This window comes from Simochromis diagramma, unplaced genomic scaffold, assembly GCF_900408965.1.
Source record: "Simochromis diagramma unplaced genomic scaffold, fSimDia1.1 OVJJ01000361.1, whole genome shotgun sequence".
NCBI lineage: Eukaryota > Metazoa > Chordata > Actinopteri > Cichliformes > Cichlidae > Simochromis > Simochromis diagramma.
The window spans coordinates 12,118,001-12,142,681 of record NW_024386860.1 but is presented as its reverse complement, the minus strand read 5'-3'; the positions used below and the strand labels follow the sequence as shown (position 1 = coordinate 12,142,681).

The 24,681-nt window shown below is 39.2% G+C and overlaps 2 protein-coding genes across 3 annotated transcripts in view; one reads left to right on the top strand and one right to left on the bottom strand.

The window, feature by feature from the left end:
- sh3bp5b (SH3-domain binding protein 5b (BTK-associated)) overlaps window positions 1–4,777 on the top strand; it is a 30,253-nt gene extending 25,476 nt beyond the window's left edge. The window contains exons 6-9 of the mRNA XM_040030598.1: window positions 124–166; window positions 749–968; window positions 2,755–3,114; window positions 3,893–4,777. Of these exons, the coding sequence (XP_039886532.1) occupies window positions 124–166; window positions 749–968; window positions 2,755–3,114; window positions 3,893–4,116 (847 nt within the window). The 3' untranslated portion in view covers window positions 4,117–4,777. The remainder of the gene's footprint in view (window positions 1–123; window positions 167–748; window positions 969–2,754; window positions 3,115–3,892) is intronic.
- Window positions 4,778–6,896: 2,119 nt separating this feature from the next.
- Window positions 6,897–24,023, bottom strand: capn7 (calpain 7). Of its 2 annotated transcripts, XM_040030597.1 has the most exons (22): window positions 23,630–24,023; window positions 23,264–23,372; window positions 21,967–22,124; window positions 21,760–21,827; window positions 21,370–21,603; window positions 20,948–21,034; window positions 20,383–20,509; window positions 19,873–19,958; window positions 19,646–19,739; window positions 19,067–19,213; window positions 18,569–18,675; window positions 18,335–18,455; window positions 17,415–17,559; window positions 16,131–16,230; window positions 15,819–15,954; window positions 15,633–15,708; window positions 15,109–15,254; window positions 14,027–14,089; window positions 13,697–13,827; window positions 12,543–12,635; window positions 11,489–11,658; window positions 6,897–10,400 (listed from the first exon to the last, which is right to left on the bottom strand). In XM_040030597.1, exons 1-21 carry the CDS (start codon window positions 23,729–23,731, stop codon window positions 11,514–11,516), a joined length of 2,475 nt encoding a protein of 824 aa, XP_039886531.1. In that variant the 5' UTR covers window positions 23,732–24,023; the 3' UTR covers window positions 6,897–10,400; window positions 11,489–11,513. The 2 variants fall into 2 exon arrangements, with proteins under 2 accessions (XP_039886531.1, XP_039886530.1); XM_040030596.1 differs by having other exon boundaries at window positions 8,072–11,658; window positions 23,630–24,022.
- Window positions 24,024–24,681: the final 658 nt, after the last annotated feature.

Below are 24,681 nucleotides of genomic sequence, written 5' to 3'. Positions count from 1 at the left end.
CTCCCTTTCCTTTGCTGGGTTGCCATGGTGATGATGTGGGTACCGGTCTTTTCTAGGTTAGTCTGGTTTTTTTCCCCCCACGTTCTGTCTGTCCTGACCTCTGCTCCTCCTCCTCCTTCACAGGCCCTACTTTGAGATGAAGGCGAAGTACTATCTGCAGCTGGAGGTATGTGACCCACTGTTGTGCTTTTACAAACCACTTACCTCCTCTGTTCTGTTTTATTGTTTCTTTAGACACTGTCAGATCCTAATACAGGGTTAAACAGCTTGACCAGAAACTGCAGTGACTTTTTCTTCTTTTTAATTGAATGTAGATCAACCCGTGCTTGAGGGTTTAATCAGATTAAAGCTGTTTATTCCCAAACTTGATTAGAAACCGCAGCTGTTAGCATTGTTAGGGAGAAAGTGCATCATGCATTGTTTTATGCCATCTAATTAGCATGAGACACTGCATCAGTAATGTTGATTTTTGTCTTCTGCAGGACATGGAGGAAACTACATTAAAAGTCTTTGCATTTAAATATATTAAACTTTCATGAGGTGGTTCTAAAATGTTTGTGTGTTTCTCCTTTGGAGAGGACAGCAGCTGTAGTCAGCTCTAATTCTAGTCGACAGCAGAATACAAAGCTTCCACCTCTGAGCATCAAAGATCTGAATTGTCAGACCTTCCTTAGCACAGAGAAACAACACTCCAAATTTTCATCTTTCTGTAGACTGACCCAAAATCACCTGTTTATTTTCCCCCCAGAACCTGAAGAAGACTGTGGATGAGAGGCAGGTCAAGCTGTTTCAGGCAAAAGGCGAATACAAGACAGCTCTCAAGAACCTGGAGATGATTTCCGATGAGATCCATGAGCGACGGCGTACCTCTGCCATGGGCCCCCGGGGACGCGGCGTTGGCGCAGAGGGGAGCAGCATTTCTGGGGACGACATCTCCAACTTTAAAATGGACTCGGACGGAGTGTCCAGTGAGTACAAAAACAGTCTTCCTGTCCTTCACTTCATCTCATGAGTCTGTCAAAGATGCTGGTTATGTGGACTCACTGCAAATGTTGAACTGCATGTCTCTGCACACTTCAGCACGACTCAAATGATTCTCTGGACACTTCAGATGATTCAAAGGCTAATTAGTAAAGGTTAAACGTTTCCATGTTTTTGCTCTGTCGATCCGTGCAGCATCAGCTGCTCACTTTGGTGCCTCTCTAAATGTCAGCGATTGCTGTAATGAGATTTCGTTGCAGTCTTGTTGCCATTTAGCAGCACTTAGTGTTAAAGACAACTGAGAAACTTTGAAAACATGGCGGACAAGGAAATCACACCTCTTATGTGTTAATAAGCATGCTCTATCAGAGGGTATCTGTGGGATGCAATAACTGTCTATTTAGCAAAATCTAACTCTTACTCTAAAGATCCATCCACACAGAGGAGACCAGCAGTGATGCAGTGAGACCACAGAAGGTCAATAAATTTAGTGATTTGTAGGTCTTCAGTTAAACCTTTAATTTTTAGATGAGCTACTAGAGGGAAGAATGATGCCGATTGCCATATTAGGGGCTGGTAAATATATCAGAGGGTTGTCTATACAACTGAATTAGAAGGTTACCAGTTGTGTGTAGTTACCTATGCAGTCAGTAAACCTCCTATTGCCAGGAGACTGGCCATTAGAGACCAACTGTTAGCTCTAAGCAATGCACAATAGCAAATTTCATATGTGAGCAAGGATAGAAAGTTATTCCAACCCTTAAAATAGGCCTCACAGGTTGTCAATCAACAGCAAATTAATTGTTGCATGTTATTATTTGCTAGGTTGTTCAATCTTAGGCAGCTATAATCTGAATTAAGTAAAACCTGGAGCTAGGTCGGGCAGGCAGCTAATGCTTCACTGAGTCATATACTAAACACAGCCTCTCAATGTGGAGGTTTATTCGAGCTGTGAAATCTCACCCGTCGCTCTGTGTGATAATGTCAGTGCCGCAGCCTGGTATTATAACCCTGCCACCACCCTAGTTTTAGCCGTACGCTCTAGGGAGATGTATAGACTCATCGATTTCATGTGTTACATATTTTGAGAAGGTGATAAGCTCGCAGCTTTGATGCCAAACTCACACTCTGTTCTGCTGCAGTAATAAATTACATAAATTGTTTGACAAAAAGCAGTTTGGTGGGTTTGAGACCGATGATGGGACAAAACAAGATATTAGGAGGCGGCATAGGAAATATAAATTTTAACTCTTCAGTACTTTTAATGGTGTTACCATAGTAACAGCAGTTCAGTCCAGAGAGACACTGATGCGTGGCTGAAATTAAAGTTTACTAATTTTGCATTCATGTAATTTGATTTATGTCAGGAAGATGTAACACTTTGTGTGAATATGATGTGACAGATGAGTCCTCTCACTTCTATTTATATCTGTTCGGTCACACACACACACACACACACACACACACACACACACTTCTCCACCTTTCCCTTCTTCCTTCCTTGTCATAATTCCTCCATACCTTTTTCTGTCTTTATCATCATTCTCCTTCCATTTTTCCACCCTCTGTTCCACAACTCTTTCTCCTTTACCCTTGTCATTTTCTTCCTTCCATCTTATAAAAAGCTCCCTATTCTCATCTCACCCTCCTTCTTTCATCTGTCCTTTCACCGGCGTCTCTTCTTCATTCCTTTTTCTCATTTTTCTTTTTGCTAATTGCCTTCTTGTGCCTCTGCCTCCCTCCCACTCTTCTATTCCCCTCCCTCTGCTACAGTGGCATCAGTGTGTTTTGATGACGACCCGTGCGGAGGAGGCGGCATCATGTCTGAAGACTCTGAGACTCATTCCACCTGCAGCCTGGGTTCGTCTCCCAGCAGCCCGCAAGAGGAGCTGTCACCCTGCCCCTTCGCCAGCTCCTCCTCGTCTTCCTCCTACATGTCCTCCTCCTCTGCCTCCCCGTCCCCCACTCCATCCACCTCCTCCTCCGCGTCCTCCCCGGCTCCTCTGTCCAGGCCCTGCAGTCTTGACCTTCCCAGCACAGTGTCGCTGTCTGACTTCGGCCTAATCTCGCCGGTGCTCGGGCCTCGCAGCGAGTGCAGCGGCGCTTCATCACCTGAATGTGATATAGAGAGAGGTGAGTGATGAGAGAGAAAATCCGGTTTAACCCCATGAAGATGCAAACCCACGATGCACTAATGCACCATCACAAATCAGCTCCTGCTGATATCAAAAGGTCCCTCCAGCTTTCAGTTTCCCCGTTTATAATTCAAAAGTGGTCATTGATATGGTAATATGCGATAACTGAGCCTGTTAATGGAGAAAATGCTAATTTGACCCAGTGTCGATAACCTAACTCCACTGTAGATATATTTAAAAAAACAAAAAAAAAAACAATCATTCAGATAAGGAAAAACTCAGACGGCAATGAAAGGTTTGTTTCATGGATGACTCCATTTGTGTGTATTTGCACACAGAAGGCAGTGAAAGTTAAATGGAAGTGTGATGGATGATATTTAAGAATCTATTGTTGGTAACACACAGTCTCCTCCTCCCTGCGTGGCTCACACCTGCTCAAGCAAACATGACTATTAGTCAAAGTGACAGCGAGGCGAGTGCCTCACCTGCAGAAAAAATATTCATCTGCATATCGTCCTGCAGAGAGGAAATGATTCACATAACTTTAGTGACCCTTAATAAAAACTTTGGAGATTTGTTAATGTATCTGTCCAGCTTTCGGTCAAATTTTTCCTGTTAACTTACTTTAACACTCTTTGCAACAGAGAGCAATATTTTCTATAAAAGGACACATTTAATCAGCACTTTGTTGGTTTAAAAAAATTGCCTTCTTTTAAAAAATTATGTTAAAGAACAAAACATTTCATGTTCACTGACCACCTCCTCCTTCGCCTCAGGTGACCGGGCTGAAGGTTCAGAGGGAAATCTAGACAATGCTCCAACCAGCAATGGCAACAACAACATCAGCTTGACATCCAGCACCAAGAAGAGCTTCAGCCTGGAAGCACGCTTCAGCTTTCTGAACCTGCGACGCCCACGAGCCGACAACACCAAAAACACAGACAGCCTTTCCCAGAAGCCTGAACCCGGGCAAACTGTGGTCCTGGTCAAAGGAGTGTGAAGAACAAAAAGAGAATGTGTTGAAAGGAGTTTGACTCGCCCTTGACTCATTTTGAACCAAATTGGTGTGAGCTGTTTGTAAGCTAGCTGCCACTGCTGCACTCCCATTGCCAGTGTTTGTGGTCAAAGAGAGACTTTGAATGTCATAGTTAGTGTATATTAGCTTTGTAAATATACATCTGTGTTTTCCCTTTCTGAAGGACACGGCACCTTTTGAACTCATGTATTACATATAAAGAGCACTGTTATGTTGGCAATGTTTTTGTTAAGGGTGGTGAAAGGTATAAAATTATGTTCTTTCTTTTTTTTTTCCACTAAAAGCTGAAAATGCGTCTGTCACAAAAGCAAATTGCGTACACTAACTGCGTGCATCTGAAACCTGCTCTATTAAACAACTCGTAAAAGTGAACTTGTTACTGTTAATGACGTTCTGTATACTATGCAGGAAGAAGTTCTGCGTGGCGCAACAGTGAAAACAAGTGTGGAAATGCTAAAGCTAAATAAATAGTCTGACATGTGCTCCTGTATTTGTTTAGAACTGTTGTAATTTTGAGATTGTGTATGTGACGTGTCTGAGTTTAGATTCGACTGTTTTAAAATTGTTTATTTTCCACATAAACTGCAAATATAATTAAATTTGAAACCGAAGCATGGTGACGAAACCAAAGTGTCTCAATTATATGCACAGAAACGTTCCCCATACTTTCCCCTGAGCTGAAAATGAGGTGAATGATGATTGAGTTCACCATAAGCAGAAGTATTCCCTGTGAACCAAAAGCTCAGGCTTGAGCTACTCTAAACACTCCCTTTCAGATAATTTTTTTTCTATTTGTGTCAGTGGGATATCATCGAGAGATTGTAAGGTCGTCTCAGGCAGATGGCTGTGTGTGAACACAAAGGCTCCACCCACTTGCAGTTTAAATCTTTTCTTTACGAGGGGCAGCCAATCAGAAGAAAGATTGCATAAATGTGGGGGAGAAGGGTGAGTGGATGAATCAAAGTCTAGTATAAGATAAATAAGGATTATTTTGAACTGTGAATCAGAAAATCATCTGTAGTGGAGTCCAAGAATAGAAATATGGTGTTGGAAATGTGTATAATCGGTCGTCATTAATACAGGTTTGGTTTGTGGGGTCGAGCTGAGACAACCCAGCTCGTTGCCACAAAGGGCTGATTGTGGCCTCAAGGATATAAAAGACTGACCTGACCTCCCTCGTTCCTCCCCTCCATGTGGCAGGCAGGCTCCTGAACTGATGGACATTGACTTTCTTCTCATCCATGCATCCATCACAGCACTGATTTACTGACTTTTCTGTTCATCTTATCTAAATAAAACAGTTAATGCTTATTATACTTGCAGGCTCTTACTCTTACTCTTTTGTTGAAGGTGGAGTCACATGTAACAAAATGAGGTCTTCTCCTTAGTTTCTTAGCATTACGTTACAGGAGGGCCCTCAACACCAGTTGGTAGTTGTTTTTTTTTTTGTTTTTTTTAAAAGAATAACTGTTACTTGTCCTCGGGCCTGTTCGCTGAGTATCAGCGTTTCCATGCTTGGTGGAATTGTTGAGACAGACAAAGGTTTAGTGATGACACTACATGGTTAGGCTGTTGTAAAGCTATTTAACTTGGTGCTTTTTTGGATTACCCACCCTGTAGGCATTAGTGACACAGTCCACCCAGGTGCTGCTGGATTGTTTTTAGTCTTTTTTTTTGTTCATCACAGGATTACGCCTTTGTGTATTACGTACACGGAAGTGTAACTGAGACGCAAGGGCTGGAGTTTAACCAGGGCAAGTACGTTTAACACGCACCTAATACAACGCATGAAGCCTAGGGTTAAGACTAAGAGCTAGTTGGTGATAGGCAGTTTGTGGGTGGGAAAGTAGTCCTTTACGTCACACCAGGGCAGACTCAAGTTCTAATTTTTTTTGGTGTCCCAGTCTCTGCCCATCTTAACTTCAGAGGGATCTTCTCGAGGACATGGTCCTTACATAACAGAAGCCAATGAGCCACTACCTGATCGGGGTCAGAAAGTTCCTGTTACAGTCTTTAGAGACACAGGTGACTTAGAGCCCAACATTAATCAGTCTGTTCTTCCACTTTTCCTCAATGACAGTTTTGTACTGTTACAGAAACAGGGGTAAACCTGTTGAGTCTGATGTTGAGCTCTGATTTGGTGTAGAGGGAGGTTTGTATGGGAGTGCATGCCCCTTTGCTTGTTCCTGATGTGTCAGTTATTTTAAGGAATGATCTGACTATTACGTGCGCTTAGATATATTACACTTGCCAGTGGTGTCTTCTGAACAGGCAGTGAGGGATAGCTGTAAAGTGATCAGGATTCAGAGAAAAGAACGGAGCTTGGTGAGGACACTACCACCACTTATTGTTTAGGTTATTGTTTCTTTGCCTGAAGGTTTAACAAGATGAACAATAGAATATTTTAGCTCCTGTTAACAGAACAAAAACACCGTATTAAATGTTTAAAGTGAGAACATGTAGGGTTTTAACATACGTTCGACTTTAAACTATTTTGTAAGGATCTTAAGAAAAGTACACATTTTCCAAATCTTAAAGCACGTGTAACTAAATGTGCAGATAGACTTCTTTGGAGGCAACTTGTGAAGTTTAAAATTTCCACGCTGACATGTTGGCATTTATCAGGGTCACATGTGACATGAGGTTTGAGCAGCCCAGTCAGCCCTCTCTAATTTCTTTTCAGTGTTTTCCCATGCCTGTCTTCATGTTTGCACTTTAACACTGACCTTTTGCCTTTTTTCCCCCCTGTTAGTGTAGTCACACACACAACAACATCACATTAACCTTTTTGTCTTGTCATGGTGTTGCCATCATCACATCCTCTAATTCTAAGGATGTGTAAAGACACTGTGAGAGATGTGCTGTTGGAAGCACAACAGGCCTCACCTGAGCATGAAGCTAGAATTTTATTAACTGTCCAATTACTTTTAAGCTTCTGAAAATGGATTACAGCTGTAATTCCAAGTTAATGAAATACTTGTATTAAACACTTTGAATTAAAGCTTTAAGTCTGCACTTTACTCACATGTTGATTCTGTGATTTGAAACACACTGTGGTGGTGAACAAACACAAAACTACAAAAACTGAGCACCAAACTGTCAATGAAAAAGACTAAAATGAATTATTGCCACACGAAGAAAATTACACCGAAGCCTGATTATTGCACACTAACATAATTCATCATTTTTCATCTCTCCTCTACTTCATATACCTTGTTTAAAAAAAATTAATTAATAACACAGATTTTTAACAGAAATCACTAAAAAAAAAAAAAGATTATGAGAACTTACCTTTTTTCTTGTCCAATCACAGCACGGGGTCAGTAATGTCTAAACAACTGCACATTTCAATGAAATTTGAATACAAATAGAACAAACAAACCTAACGACTGGTATGATAAAAGTAAGATAACCGGCTCACCTCACAGCTTTCATGTCAGCAAATTCTTCAGAAGCTGAACTGGCTCTGCTTCATCCGACCGCTCACCTGAAACATCCTGTTATCACAACCTTTCGTGATGATTTTCACAGTTGGTTTTAAATAAAAAGGATCAAAGGATTTTACGGTCAGATTGCCACACAGATGATCAAGACGGATTTGGCTGGCTTACCTTTTAATTTAACACTAGATGTCTGACTTATCCCTCTAGCACTGGATCCAGTGTTTTTGTCAGCTACATGCAATCATCAGTCAGATGTGTGGGAGGGCTTGAAGTGTCTCTGTCGGGGTTAGGTTATCATAAGGCTGATAGCTGAACATGTCATTAGCACACCTCTATAGCTGACATGATTACTTCAGTACAGGATTGCTGTGGCTAGAAATACTGTTATCTGAATATGGCACACTGGCTTCAGAGGTAGATAATGTGATGTACTTGTGATTATCTGCACAAATAATTGAAAAAGAGCACAGACAGAAACAGGTATAATTCTCTGTATTCAAATTCTGAACATGCCAGTCTACTCGACGCTTAGTGCAAGTTCTGCAAATATCATCATTCACACAACAGGTTGCTGCAAGATTGTCTCGTTTCATCTTTAAATGAGTCGGCTAGTCAGTAATAAAAAGACACGTCAGTATTGTGAGAGATGGATATTCATTACAACAATAAATTATCATCAGTCAACAGGTGAAAAGAAGTCCCTCGCAATGGATATTTAAAGCTGAACAGTTTACGTCAATCTTTTTACACACCAACATTACTAATTCATTTACAGTCCGCCTCCACTGCACACGTGCTTTTTCCATTGCAAAAGAATAATGGTACACAGACAAGATGTACACGATTCACATGAGAAATTAAAATATTCAAAAATAAATTGATCAAAAAGCCAAGCCAAAAATAAGATAAGCAGTTTTATCTGATTTATTGCGAAGAGGCTTCTGTAATGTTGTGAACAAGAAGTGCACAGCACAGCATCGCGTGGCGTGTTAAACAACAGAAAATCCATCAGCAACTATCTTGAAAATCACTTAATCATTTGTGCAAAAATGCTTCTACATATGTTTATTTAAGTGATGATTAACTCTTTTTCAGTGTTTTACACCACTGTAAACTGCATGTTTTGGATTTCTCCCCTTCATTTTATGAACAATTCAAATTAAATTGGTGAAATCATTAATCACACAAGAAACAGCTGTGCGCAGACTGAGGGTGGCTCACGCAGGGGTTTACAGCTGTGCATTGTTCCCATTGAACACAGACTTCTTCAGCATGCAGCCATGGCACTACAGGGCCCATTATACACCCAGCAATGGTTGCTTCGTGCACTGATGGTGACATTTATATTTGCTTTGTGGCATTTTTGAGGGAACAGAAACACTTGTGAGGTTACAGAAACTGGATGGTGCATGACCATGCAAAATGACACTAGCGTGGCTTGTGCCAGTGGATCTGACATCAGTGTCCTCATATCCATTCACAAGGGCGAAAATGACAAATATAATGGCCCACAATACACATTTGTAAAGTGAATCATATTAAAGTTAAAATTAAGTTTAATAATTATTTCCCAAGTGTTTGCTCTCTGTTACTTAACTTCTGAGTTTGCAAAATAGGTTTAGGTTAACTGAATGTAAATTGGCTGCAGGTGTGAATTGAGTATGAATGGTTGTCTATCTAGTTGCACTAGCCCTGCAACAACCTGCCGACCTGTCCGTGGTGTACCCTGAATTTTACCCTATAGCAGCTGGGATAGGCTCCAGCATAAAAACAAAACAGAAAAATAAAAAAATGGATGGATGGACTGAACAAAGTTTTCATTACTTGAGCTTTTCTTTACAGTAAGTGCTTGAATATCACAGAGATGGTTCTTAGGTCCGCAAACAACTACAATCAGCTGTGACAACTGACTGAACTCCTTCGCTTTTAGTTAAACTCTGATGCAATTAAAAGCTAAAAAAAACCAAACAAACAAAAACCATATAGTAAGCTGACCATATCATTTTTCAAACAATGTTCCCAAGGTGAAGCATAAACTTTGATGCTGAAAACTCCAGAAATAAATGGCCTGTAGATTTTGAGTCTGCAAGTTGCAATGCAATGAGAAAAGCACTGAACCTTTCTTTTGTGAGATCAAAAGTCCTTCGGTGAGTTGACTCAATGGTTTTCCATTCAAATGTCTCTAAGCATACAGTACAGTTAATGAGCGTAATATTGGCCGGCTGCTTCCACATGATGCAACATATTCCTCATGTTAATTTCAGCATCGGTATTTCAGGGTCTCTAGCCCAAATCCAAATCTAATACAATCACGTACCTCTATGATTGCAACACATATTGTTGCCCAGGGATTTGTGATGCAACTGTAAAGCTTGGCAGAGATGAGCAGCAATGAATATAGCAGCAGCACCTGTACATGACAGACTGCTGATAGCTGACATCACCCAAAAGAAACTTTCTACACGATAAACTGAGGAAACACGGTGACTTAGGTTGAGCTGCTGTTCGCACCGATGAACCAAAGAGTAAACACGATGAAAAAGAGTTTAAAGTGCAGTGCATCGACAAAACAAAAGGTAAACATATTATGGGTACTTGGCAAGACATTTAAGTTTGTAACAGTGACAATCAGACATCTACACGCACCCACATACGCACGCTCAGATATAACAAACTCAACGTGAAGCCTGTCAGTGAAATCAGGCTGTTTCTCACTCAGCCATCACATCCACAGACAACATGTAGAGACATCATTCGACTGCTGCCATACTGGACTCCCTGTGATGCTGCTCTGCTGCACTGCTCCTGAGAATTAAAAAAATATTTTGTTGGTGGTTCGAAGAAACTAACTGCACCTTCCACCTGACATGTTAACTGTTTTTTTTAAACAGCTTTTTTGGCAGCTTATTTAATTGCTAGAAGAAGTGAATGTCACAACAGATACGATTTCGATATACTCGGAAAGTGATTTAATTACTTCCCAGAAACAGCATGTTGTGTGTTGTTTTTTTTTTAAATTGTGGTTGTCAGTGTCTTTGAAGCTTTGAAGTAATGAGCACCTCAAACATGAAACCCTTGGACTACTTTTCTCATTTATATGAGAGTTGTGTGTGTTTTCTTTCCCCTGGTCTTTTAATTAATTTTGAATTTCAGCTTCATCATTTCATTTACTTATGTGTATAGTTCAACACTGGTTGGCTTGCTGCTGGTCACATTTTAGGCTGAATGCACTCAGCTACAATCCAAAAGTACCGTCATATCTTAAATACATCATCCTTGTCTTAAAATTAAACCTGTGATTCGAAACCACAAGGCTGTAGCTCTTTAGAGCTGAGGTGTTCACCGCAGCAAAACAGATCCTGTGAAGAAGTAGAAAAATCTGCTGTGTTTAAGTAGCGATGTCACTAATTCTGCAGCTTCAACCCCGTTACTGCTCCACATCCCGATGAATGCCAGATGTGTCTGTATAATCATTATTGTTCCATGAAATCACTCAGATTTGCCTACAATAAGAACAAAAATGTTGATACTAATTATTCTATTTGAGGAACTCTGTGCCTTATTAGGGCAAAAGGTGTTACTGCTCTTAACACCAGTACTTTGTGAGGCTTGTAATGGGCTGTTTTCTAATTTGGCAGAGATGTTTTTTTGTTTTTGTCCCAAGATGCCTTGATGGTTATGCGTTTTAGTCCATATCAAAGTGCCTCTTTGATTATATCTCCAGAACAGCTTTGTGGTATCCTTGAGTCAGTTTTGAAATTCAAGTCCACATCAGCAAAAGTCTCAGTGAAAGAAGAGAAAATGCTAGCAGCAGTCACATTCTGGGCTTTGTGGAGGCCTTGGCAATTCCAAAATGCAGTTTCAGAAATATATTCCACAATGCCACCAAGTACCTTCCTCCCAATCCCAGCTCCATCTTCATTGGAGCTGGGAGACCTTCAGGGTTGAAGTACTGCTGAAGTCCAAAAAGAAGGGTCCTTCCTGTTTAGGCAGGAAAGTGGTGGGGGTGACGTTATAGATGCCTGCTGGGACATGATCCACCTCCATGTAGCAGAAACCACATCTGCAAGAAGCAAAGAAGAGGCTGTGACGTTCATTTATGGCAGAGGTTGATGTCATTTCAGAGGTGTGGGAAACTAAACATCACATTTTCATTTTAAAAGATAAGCAGACTAACTCTTCTTCATTCGAACGACTTTGACTTAAAGGTACTTTCTGTAAATGCTTTTATCAAAAAAAGAGTTTTTAATCTTCCAAACCTAACCAAATCTATAAACAGAATAATTTGTTGATGTTATTTTAATTTTATTTTTTTAAACCTGGCAAGTAATCAGGAACACTTTCAAATTCTCTTAAGGAAACTGGGTTTGCTAAAAAGACTTAAACATCTTAAACAGCAGCAAAAATCTGAAAACATCGTAACACACCGACTGATAAAATGCTGCCCCCTGGTGGTAAAATCTAAAATTACTGCATGTCAAACACTGAACTCACTCAGCTATGCCCACATGCTTGTAAACAATAAAATCCACAGCTTAATACATATTCCTGCTGACCGTTTTAGTATTGACCTGTTAAAAATTTAATGATGGTAAAGATCTACAATCGCAGATGGAGACACGTTTTTGAGGAACAAAATTAATTGATCAATATTTTCGAAATATGCAAATTGTAGTAAGAAACATTTTTGTGATCCCTTACAGCAGTAATAAACAAATACTTTCAATCAAATTAAAATTCATTTTGCCCTCAGAAAGTCACAAAGATATCGCATCAGATCAATGTACTGCTCAGATGTAACAACGGTCCTGATGCTCTAAGTGAACTCAAACAAATCTTCTGCAGTGTTGATAAATGACCAGACATCAAACTCAGCTTATGGTCAGGGTGGACTTGTTGCTCTGCAGCTTGTGTACCTTTCACGATGATGCCTGCTCATTACTGTACCTGTAATCGCCACTGCTCTTCTTGTGGAAGGCAGCTGAGCCTGGATCACCCACTGTCGACACTGTCACCATCTCAAACCCAACGCTGTACTGCCTGCAGACACAGAACAAAAATAAAATGCAGAGAATAGCAACTGACTTCTACACAGATCATAGATGCTCAAGCTAAAGTCATAGGGTTATCCATTGTTGAGGAAAAATAAGAGCTTTTTGTTTTGCCTTTATTTGGTTTCCTGCAGTGCAGAGTTGGACTTTAGTGCAACAAGCCTGTGTGTCTCAGTATGTAAGGTAGAAAGAAGGTAAGAGATTGAGCCAGAGGATTTTTATGTCCTAATGCTACATGAGAAAAGTCATTTAGCCGTTGTGCTAATAAGTCACTTAAAGCTAGTCAAACAAATATGCTTGAAATGAAGTAAAATATAAGTGGCAACGCCCTAAAATTATTGCCATTAACGAGGAGATTTAATGCCAGAAAAACAAAACCACTACAAAAACATCTGTCATTGGCATGGTGAACAAACGCCTTAGTTTTTGTGCCATCTGCGTCACCGTTAACCCTCCCTACAGTGTGAACAACTAGAAAAGCATAACCTGGTTTATCTGTTGGACTGCAAATCTTGTTTCAGGCGAACATTTAACAAATTCAAATTTCATTTCACTTCTGAAATCTTTATATGATAATGTAGCACAGAGTGACAAAGACTTTCAAGTAGTTTTGGCTGTGCTGACATAAATTCCATCAGTTGGTTAGAGATCTGAAGTGCGCCAAAAATTAGTGCCGTGACCACGACCCCGGAGGACTAATTTAACCCAATTTTGTGTTATAAAATCTAATTTTCCCAGAATCTTTTTGCTGGCATTTTCTAAGTAGCACATAGATACCCAGACTAAGAGGTTGATGATGCTGATGGTTTCAGTGTTTGTTTTATGTCATCATTTTCTGCTATATGCAGATTATACAACTACGAGCACAGATGAAGTAAAAGTAAAACAAGCTTTTAAATCTATTGGAGCTAAAACTACATGAATGATTTCAATGAAAATTGAAAACTGTGCTCCTATTAGGATATTATTGCCATATGGAGACCCAATTTACTCTATACCACATTTGGTATATTGCGCCTCAGTATACCAACTAGGGTATAGGGGGTTCACCTGGATCCTCGGAGCTCGATGAGCAGCGGTCCGGACCGTTCCAGGTTAATCTGATAGATTGGGTTGTTTTTGTACGAGTCTTTGTAGTTTCCACAGCCACCGGCACTGAGCCCCTTCCACTGACCATTGATCTGAAGACAGAAATCAAGTCAGTAAACATAATATCCACAATATCCAACTGTTTGGACAAGGTAAATATATTCACAGAATACAGTTAATATAATGTTGTCTAATTTAGCTAACCAAATTGCCCAAAAATGTACCAGTCCTAAATTACATGATAAAATACATAATGCACAGAATGTAGTTGTTGATTTATAGACAGCATACCCTTTTTGTGTTAGTGAAGGGATTTGGGATCTTGGAGAAGGTGAATTTGCATCCAGTGTAGACCTGCATAAAGAAACAACCTCCATTATTTTAGGGTTCACATTGTTAGTGGGCAAACTGCTCAATAAAATATTCAAATTTCAATTCATACCCTACCTAATAATACTCCTTCATCATCTATAACTTTGTCAAACTGTGCATATTGTAGCTCAAAACACTGTAGAAAACTGTGAATTCTTAACCATCTGCTCATAAAATAGATCTTTTATATCAGTGCCATTCTGGCAAAAGAAACATTAGAAAAGAAATCAGATTTTCTGCTCCGGCTTTGATCTCTGGTGAAAACACAGTGAACACGAGAGAGTTCAATCAGTTATTCCAAAGATGATATTCATAGAGAAACACTGATGTGAGCTGATAGGAGGGGATTTTTTCTTCACGGCTGGCTTGCTGGAGACAGAGGGAGAGAGAGAAACTGAGAGAAAGCCTGCAGTGTTTACAGCAGTCGTGTTGCTGTTACAGAATTCACACACACATAAAACACAAAGCTTCCAGCTGACACGTGCACACGAGTGCACGTTGTTTTTTTAATGAGGGATTTCAGTATAAACTGTTTTCCCAAGTCCTCACTGCGGTTTGCAAGAGGAGTCCATGAATTATAAATAACTAAAAAAATATATTTGGGTCACGCAGCACATGCGTGCACTTAAAAAGTCCCTGAGAATCTACACTCAAGGACCTGCTTTTTCAGACAAGCTGAAGTGGGTGTAGCAGAATAATGTGAGAGGTGAATTTTAATTTATAGGGAGAGGAGATCAGAGAAGAGCAGTCACTGTTCCTAACTGCATGTATAAGTATGTACAGTAAGTCTGACAGAAACAAAAACAGACATCGTGCTTATTCTAGCATAACAAAATGCCCAATAGGTAGCTTTGAAACTGTTGTTACCAGCTGCCACATCAAATTCTAGTTAGAGTTAGAAATGATTTCAGTAGTAAAAAAAGAATTAAGACTAGACTTTTTAAATTACTTTTCAGATTGTACTTCTGTGTATGAGCATAAACAGAGTTAACATCTCTCACCCGCAGTGTGTAGTTGATGGTGTTCTGTTTCTCGTACTGGGAAACCACCAGGGTAAAGGTGTGTGTTCCTGCACTGGTCAGCTTCATCTTGGTCAGATAGTGTGGACTGTTGATACGGATGCCATCTATGAAAGGAGGGGGATCCGCTGGGGAGGAAGAGGAGGTATTCAAAGTAAATAACCACATTGTAGCTTACAGATAACGTAAAACTTTCGTCAAACTCAACTTCTAACTGAATTTCTTCTTAACCTCCAGTATCAATTTTATAGGGTAGTAAATGTTAGTGAAGTGAAGTTTTTCTTTGTGTCGTTGTAAAAAGGGCGATGCATCACTAAAGCCAGGGCTCTGCAATAGACTAATCTCTTTCTTCCAGGCATCTGACCTTGCTGTATGCGGCGGAAGGGCAGAAATAAAGGCTGCCATCAATCTCCTGCTACCATTCATCTATAGTGGAACTGTCCTTGCTCGGTGGTGCAGAGAAAGAAAGAAAGAAAATGTCCTCTAAGGCATCTATCAAACCTCACCTGGATAGTAAACCTTCTTGCCATCCGTCTTGTAAACGACCAGCGTGATGAACTCTCTGTTTTGTGCAAAATCATCCTGGACAGACACGGTCATAGCACAAAAGTGTAGCATTACAGTATCAGGCCACCACATTAATGGAAATGAAATCTGGATGAAATAAAAACATATCAGATCTGTGCCGTTACCTTATCAGTGATGTGTCTGGTGAGAAGCACCCACACAGCAGCACCACCAGCTGGACACTGAACCTCCAGCCTGTACTGGGGATTGTTGGCAAGACTGTACACATCCTTCACCGGACCCTGCTTTCCATCCCAGGTACTGCAGATGGAAAAGAAACCAGAACGTAGACATGTCAGTGTAGAATGTCACAAAATGTACCAGAATATTTAAGAGTAAGATACTATGTAATGTTTTTTGTTCCCTTGAATAGTCCTTAAAATGTGAGTGACAAACTCTGCATCCATAAAACATGAGTAATATAAATTAACAGACACCTGTGAATACAGGAGGAGTTTTTAAAGAGTGCAGGATTCCAGCTCAGGTAGATGACATCATAGTATTGACAAAGGTCCTCCCATGCGATCCAGAACACACCTGGAAAGCAAACACAAGTTGATCGTTAACACTAATTTATCATTTTTTAATCATTTTAAGTTTGCCAAGAGAGATAAAAATTGTTTGGATTTGTACCCTCACAGTGACTTCGGGTATATACTGGATTTCATTAGCAACATATCGACTATGTCATAAGCTTATGAATAAAGTCAGCGCTGCACATCATGGTGAGTAACTTTTGTAACTTTTGCTTTCTTAGCAAGTGATTTTAATTTTTAAACACTCTCCAATGTTTATTATTTGTAAAGCATAATATTTTTATTCTACCTTTTTAAGCTCTTTTGTGGATACTATTTCATTTTGAATTAATTTTTTATTTATATGGCACCCATTCACAACAGCAGTTATCTTTCCATCCACTTTCTTCTGTTTATCCAGTTTAGGGTTGGTGGAAGTCGATCCCAGCTGCCTTTAGGTACACCCTGGTCATGTTGCCAGTGAGTCACAGGGTGGACACAGAGAGACAGATAACCATTCACACTCAACCTTTTTACCTATGGTCAATTTGGAATCACTAATTAACTGTGGCAGAAAACCAGTGTACATGGATACCGGGGAGAACATGCAAACTACATACAAAAAGATGGTGGATCTGGTGACAGTGAGAAGGAATCAGTTTGCTAATCTATCCGTCCATTTATTTTCTTCTTTTTATCCAATTCATATTTTATTAAACTGAAACACCGGTAAACTGTCTTCTGAGATATTATGGCAAATGTTGAAGATTTCAGCACCTCTGTCTCTTTCTGTGATGGGAAAGTGTAAACACTAAAACCACCTGACAGAGGCAACCAGAGTGAGGCATACCCTCTATTTAATCTAACACTGTGTGAGTAATTTTATGCATGACGCAAGGTGCCACATATTTCTATAACATTTAAAATAGCCTTTGATTATTTAAGAATGTGACTAACATTTTCACAAGGTTCTTAAATGCACACACAGTAAGTGTACATATAATGTGTAACTTCAAAAAAAATGTAAAAAAAAATAAATAAAAATAGTACATTAGTTACCAGGAACAGAAAAACAAACCGACTGTAACAGCTAAACTGCGACTGAATATGCTCCATACCCTGGAATTACTTAAAGACAGAATATAAAGACCAATGTGTGTGACCAATGTCAAAGTACTGAATGTAAAACTCAATAAACTCAGATACCGTTATCAAACTTCTGAGCTGTCTTGGGGTCAAAGTTGAGGTATTTCAGGAGCTCAGGTGTCCAGTTCTTCTCATCGCGCTCACTGTAGCGCCCCTTCCACCGCAGATGACTCCACGGATTCTTTAGCTGCAGGAATCGCATTTTCTACAAGAGAAACAAACCCGCAGGTATGAGGTTAATCACACGAGCAGAAAAAAAAAAATGACAGAATTATCTAAATATACTACAAACTAGTGGGTTTACTAAACATTTACTAAGCAAGATTATAAGAATTAAATGCTCATTCTTCAGTTTAGCGTCATGAGGAATTTTTTGTATTTTGGGAAGTTTAAAAATGGGTTTTTTTTTCTTTTTTTAAAAACTTTTTTGTTTTCATCATTTTTTGAACCTACTGACATGAGCAGCTTGTTAAGGAAGTCATAATTGACAATCACTAGCAAAACCATGCACAGAGACCTTTTGGAAGCTTCAGAGATACCTGCACAGCCGGTTAGCAGGGCCGAATTCAATTCATATTGAAATATTGAGTTCACCAGTGTTACGGATATCGGCGCTGCAGCAGGGTCAGTATAATATAAATGTCATAAGTCTGATTTCCCCCCATACTCCATCTCTGAGTCAATATAAGTCAGATGAAAAATTGAAGGAAACACTGAATGTGCAACCGCAATAGTAAGACAATCCCATCGTTCCTTTATGATCATCTTTGTATACAAATTTAACTTGATAAATGCTTAAAGAAACAAACCAGGTGAAAAGTAGAAACATTTTCTCACAAACATCAATCTGACTTTTTTTTTGCAACAAGATCAGTTCCCTCTGCTGGAAATTAGAAAGTCCACTATCCATTGTGTATGAGGGGCCACTAATGGCTTGATGTGTATAAACTGACAGTATAATATAAACAACCAACGCTAACCTTGTATTCCCTGATGTCAAGAACAGCGTAGGCGTGTGTTGGCACTAAACCCCATCTTTCCCCTTCCTCCTCTGTCATTACACCCGTTGCTGTGGTGATGAGAACGTCACCCCTGTGAAACCTTAAACAGGAGAGAGAGAAGCAGATACAGAGTGAGAATAAGCACAGATGTTTAGTTGAGGAATTTATTATGGCCTATAAAATAATTATGCCTGTGCAAGTCTGTGCACCTACCTCTGGAAGAGCATGCGGAAGGTGTCGTCCCTGTTGAACGACTGATTGTCAGAGTGCATAGCGATGCGTTCAGGGATCCAGCCAGTGAGAGCATGCAGATCAATATTCTGTAAAAATTAGGCCATTATGAAAACAGTTCTTAAGAAAACTAATTTCTTGACTTTGACATCAGACTTTTTTCGAATTCAGAATATATGCAGAAAGTTGTTCAACAGCATGGCTGCAAAATTTAGAAAAAAAAACAAGCTTTTTGGAGTTACTAAACCTGGAAGTGAACTAATTACAAAGACACAAATTTATCAAGCTAAAAAAAAAATGCACATTTATTTTTAAATATATTTAAACTTATTGCAACTGTACATCCCTTTCTCCTCAGTTCCAGCAAATCCCTGCACAAAATATTTTACTTAATTACTTTTTAATCGGGGAGCTGTTTTTAGATGTTACCTTTTTGCACCAGGAGAAATCACTAATTAACAAATGTCCCGGTTTACTCACCGAGTTGGAACCAGGGAAGTCGTAGCCGCCCATCACCTTCATGTAGGCCTTCTCAATCAGGGACACCCAGAGCTCGTTCCTGTTGCTGGAGTAGGAGCACAATAACTCTCCATTGCGATCCACTGGGAGGAAGTCATCTATAATAACCTGGAACAGGCAAAGAGTCAGTTTCTCAGTTTAAGGAAAGCAGGAGTAATATAACAAAGAACATAACTATAACTTTTTCTCATGCACAGCAGTTATCAGATAGAAGTAAGACTTTTTCCCCACTTTCCATTTTTTGAAGTAAAAAAGGAGGATGAATTTGTATACTTAAAAAAATAACTATTGTTATATTTAAATTAATATCAGAATGCATTATTAAATCTACAAAAAAAAACCACAACACAAAACCCAAAACAAAAAAAACAAAACAAAACAAGATATTTTCTTTTGCATCATGAACAGGTGACATGAGCGTAAACATTTCACAAAGTACTTTTTTTATGCTTATTTCAACTCACATTGTAAAGACAAAATATTTGCAATGCAAATAACCAACAGGTAACAGGTAACTGACTGTTGTAATTCGTTGTTTACCTTCCTGGGAACTCCGTTGATATGGAGTTTGACCATGTACTTTCCACAGGGGTTGTATTCTGGCTCTCCTCGTCTGTTCTGAGGGTAGATTATGCTGCAACACACACACATGCAAGGTTCAATGGCTATTTTGCTTTTTAGTATGAAAGACAGTTTAAATTAAAATGCACTGCATGCTGATGTGCCATAAAAACCAATATCAGTAAAGAACAGAAGCTACACAGCACCTGGTGATGAGTTTTTTGTTGTAGCGTCTCTCGTAGGCTGCACTGATGGCTAAAGAGGCCACAAACGAACAGTCAGATACCACCGTCTGGACAGAAGATGAAATGAGGAAATCAATGTGAACGGGTTAATATATAATTACATACATTTAAATACATTGCATAAAATCACCATTACTTTAAGTCTGAGTTTGGACTTTTTACACTGAATGTTCAGTTACATATCAAAAGGTTTTTTAAATAGTCTCTCATAAAAACACTTATCTGTGGTGTTACTGTGCCATCTACTGGATGAATTTAAGCAGTAAACAAAAAATAAAAATCTTTACCATACCCATGGTAAAGAAACAAATTTTAAATGCATGATTCTTCAATAACCAACATTAGAACAATAATTGTGGTAAAGGACAAAGTTTGAACAAGATTTTTATTTAATATTCAAATATAAGGATTTTAGAAAATACATGTAGAGATCAACTGAGGATTGTGGAAATAAAACGAAACCAGTCCAACCTGTTTGATGCTGAAGCTGGACACAGACATGATCATGGTGGGGTTATTGCAGATCTCATCTGGCCGAACCCAGCGGGAGAAGATGGCTTTCTGTTTGGGTGACAAAGCCAGTTTCCCTGATTTGTCCCTGGTGAGAAGAAAAAAATAAAATAAAAACAAAAACTGTGTTTAGCCAATTCAGTCACACATTTTATTTTTCTATGTCACCAATTTTCAACCACAGTAAGTTTCTGTCAGTAATTCCCACATGCATTGGACCAAAGCTTCATATATGTAATGTTTTCTACCAAAAAAAACCCACATTTGTTATACGAATTTAACCTGGAAAAACTTCTTACAACCACATCTCAAAGCAAAAGTGTTTTAGTGTTGAGTGTTTCAGGTATCCTTCCCTTTAATGTGTCAAGAAACAGATACTGCAGTTTCTACAAATCTTAAGACTGTCTCCAAAATACATACATCCGCACATGACTTTTCTCTCCTGAATGTCTCAGTGAGGCTTGTATTAGCTTTGAAATAATGTTACTATTATAAAAACTGACTGCAAACAATAAAGCAAACTCACGAGAAAGGTACAGGAAAGGCAAATCGCTCTTTAAGGTCCACGCTCATGAAGGGCACGTAGGCTATGCCATTGATTGTAGATGTACTCCTGAAAATAAAGCACAAGTTTAATGAAATAGAAAAGCTTTGACACATAATTTTGCAGTAGTATTTACATATTTAAAAAGGATAAAACCATTAGGGCATTAAAAGGCCCTATATAAGTTTTCCAGGCATCTTTTGCATCCAAAGATTTCAAAATAATCTCATCAAAGGCTGAGGCAGTTATTTCATTTGCCACCTGGTGCAGTGATTTAGCACAAAACTACATTAAAAAAAAATGTAAATGTTATACTTTCTAAAATTTTTCAGCAACTAGAAGGGTATACTAAAGGGATACCCAGAAACATTGGCCTTTATGACATATTCAGTGAGCCTTCTCACCTGAGTACCTCGATCTCCTCAGATGTGTAGCGCTGACCTTGGGGCTCACTGGACTGCACAGCCCGGACAGGTTGGGATTGCTGTCGGTCATTGAGGCTGAAGTCTGGCCCAAGAGGGAGGAACTGGCGGACAGGTCCTCCTGAACTGGCACCAGTGCTGGGCTTGGTTCCAGGAGCCCCTGTCCTGTCCTGAGCTGAAGCCGATTTGGACTGGGATTCTTTAAGACCTTCGGCTCTGGCAAAATATAGTGGAAGAAGTTTTTTTTGTTGTTCGTTTTTTTAACATGCAAAAAGTGAAAACAACAACATTAAAACAAAAAGCTCTAGAGCATTAAAATGAATGATGAACATTCTAGTTTACAACACAGAACCAGGACCATTTTATATGTACCTGTCTAAAGCTTGACGTGCCAGCTGTTTCAGTTTGTTCTGCAGCACTTGCTCAGATGTTTCATTGGACTGGTGAAAACAAAACAAACAAAAGAAATCAGGAAGAGGAATTAATGTGAGCACGAGTAGGGATAATATGAGGGAAGTCTAAGTGTAAGTCAGTGAGTGACATAATGAAAAACAGAAAGGGGCCTAGTGAGAGACTAACCGTTTTAATGCACAGCTCCACAGCCTGAGTGTACAGTTCAATAGCTTCATCATCATTTCCCTTTTCATCTTCCTCAAAGGCTTGGGTAACCAGGAAGTGGGCACGCTCCAGGTCCACCTGGTGCCGGGACTTCAGTGGGTCACTTTTCTGTGCTTGAACTAATGTCAAAGGTCAAAGGAAGGAATGGTTAAGACAACAGGTAATTTGACCTAATTCATTTTCCCATGGAGTATTAATGTTGTTGTCATAGAGGAATTTTAATGGACACCAAGTTATCCAAACCTGTTTTGAGCACATTATACTTGAGTAAATGAAAACTCAAGATGAAAGTTGGAAATATGAATATCTTCATTACAAAACAGATTAAGACCAGACACTAGATAAGGAGATTAATGCTCCCTAGTCTCTCCTATCTGACCCAAAGACTCATCTTAAGTACTGTCTGCCCATATTTGTCTCTCATTGTATTCAGTAAGTAAAAGAAAGGAAAAAAAAAAAAAAAAAAAGTAAGTAAAACAGAATTTAACCTTCCAACAACTTTTCTTGAGCCACCTTTAATCTCTTGAACAGTGCAGAAATAGTACTTAAACTATCAGTTTAGTAAGTTTACTGGTGCAGCTTAATACAACAGCATACAAAAACTCCACCTTTAAAAATGTCATGAAGTAATTATTATTCTTTGTTAACGCTGGCTCAGACAGGTGATAGGCTAACTTAGTTGTGATTTTTTTGGTAGCTTTCTGGATAAATGATAGAAAGATGATAGAAAAAAAAGAGCAATCAATTTCTACATTTCATATCATCGAAATCACTAAACAGCAATACCCAGCATTACACATCATCTAGTGGTAACAGGACTCTTGTACATTCTGTGGCCACACCCATGTGAACACACAAATCAAGAGCATGAGGAGAGTCATGGAAAAAACTGGTCAGACAGAAACTGAGAAACTGTCCTTTTCAGTAAAAAAGAGAAACATTTTCTTACCCATTAAACACTTCACCTCTTTAAAGGTGTTGCTCAAGATAAATCAACAACTCAGTAAAACAGGATAATGAGTGTCTTTTAGACAACAAGTTTAATGAACAACATGTGGAGTGTGTTTATTATAATAGTTTCCAGCTATCCACACATTAATTAAAATGGGAGTATATTCAGTTCCAGGTCTAGATTTTCATTCTATATTACTAGAGTAGCTTTTATGTGATTTATATTTCACATTAAGCCTTCATTTGTAAGTCATCTGAAAAGCCATCAGAAGCAAAACCCTTTGTGCCTATTGTGAGGTGAGCTTACCTGCATTGTGGAGGGCTTGAACCCGATCCAAGTACTCATTCACTTTCTCCTGGATCCCGTCCAGTTTGGACCCTGCCATGCCAGCATAAATGAGGGCCTGAGCTGCCTCCTATGGAAAACAAACATAAAAGAGGCAGCGGTTAGAAAAGTATCACATCCGGTCACTAAGTACTGGCATCCAGGGACACTAGCAACCCAACTTTGACCAAATATATCTGTAAACTGTTAATTCGTAAAGTAGTAGACTTCTTAAATCTAACCCTGCGGCTATTACAGAAATGAAAGTGAGTTTGAACTTCTAAGATTAGCAAAATGCTAACCCTGAAAAATGGCATACGTTTACAGGTAAAACTTATTGCCACTTACCTTATAATAAAATACAGCCTCGTTATATTTGCCTTTCTGGTCGTATGTTACAGCTGTTTTGGCAAAAGTGACAGCATCAAGTTCCAGCGCCGCGGAGTCCATGTCGAACAAAACTTGTTGACAGAGTGACAATCTCTCAGTTAGCCAGAACAGGCTAGCTAACAGTTAGCTACCTATAAAATGTCTACAAACAAAATATCTGCTTTTCTCTGTTGGCACTGTTCATTCTATCAACTCGGAAAAAACATAGTAAAGATAATGCTGATACGTGGTGTTGATCCCACAGCCAAAACTACCACGGTAAAAGTTTTCCTCTGCCTTTTATCAAATGACTACAACATTAGCAGACACCAAAACAACCATACTGTTTCCGGGAGACAATTCGCGCAGTCGCAGTAGAAACGCTAGCGCTGTTGAAGAGCGCAGATACCGGGGGTACGACGGTGCGTTCACGAGCAGGGAAAAATATATATTTTTTTTAATACAGCTAACGTTATTTATTGGCAATTAGTAAAATATTGTAGTATAAGTCTAGTCTTTCTTTTTTCTTTATGAGCCATACCATGAAAATATGAGAAAGAGGATGATGCAGAAGTATACAAAGGGTCAGAATGAGTTAAGTTGTGTCTGACCAGGTGAACTGACCAGGCTTACATGGTTATGAGAGGGATAGTGGATACATTGGACACAGGATTTTGATTATGGAGCTGCCAATCAAGAGAAAAGGGGGAAGAGCAATCGTTTTTATGAGGATTTTTTTTTTTCCAGAATCACATTTGTTTACTAAAAATGGTAGAGGATGATTTTACCTGTTGGAAAACTTTACCCGTCTCAAAAATATTTTTTTCTTGCTGATCCCTAATAAACCCTCTATTTCTTGGTTTAAGTCACTACACTGAAACATCTCAAAATTTTTATGGAAAAAAAAGATTGCAGTATGTTTTAAAATAGATCAAAATAAAGATTTTTAGAGAGCTCATGGTTAGGGCTAGAACAAGCACTCAGTTAAAGAGTAGAAATCTGCTTCAAAACTGTTTTAAATCTTATTTAAA

What these genes read in the sequence shown, in the direction of transcription:
- capn7 (XM_040030597.1), bottom strand. Translation starts at nt 23,731, where the DNA reads ATGGACTCCGCGGCGCTGGAACTTGATGCTGTCACTTTTGCCAAAACA. An exon ending in CCATCAACTACACACTGCGG is followed by an intron (nt 14,090 to 15,108) that starts GTGAGAGATGTT and finishes TTCTTTATGCAG; the next exon opens with GTCTACACTGGATGCAAATT. An exon ending in AAGAGCAGTGGCGATTACAG is followed by an intron (nt 11,659 to 12,542) that starts GTACAGTAATGA and finishes TGCTTCTTGCAG; the next exon opens with ATGTGGTTTCTGCTACATGG.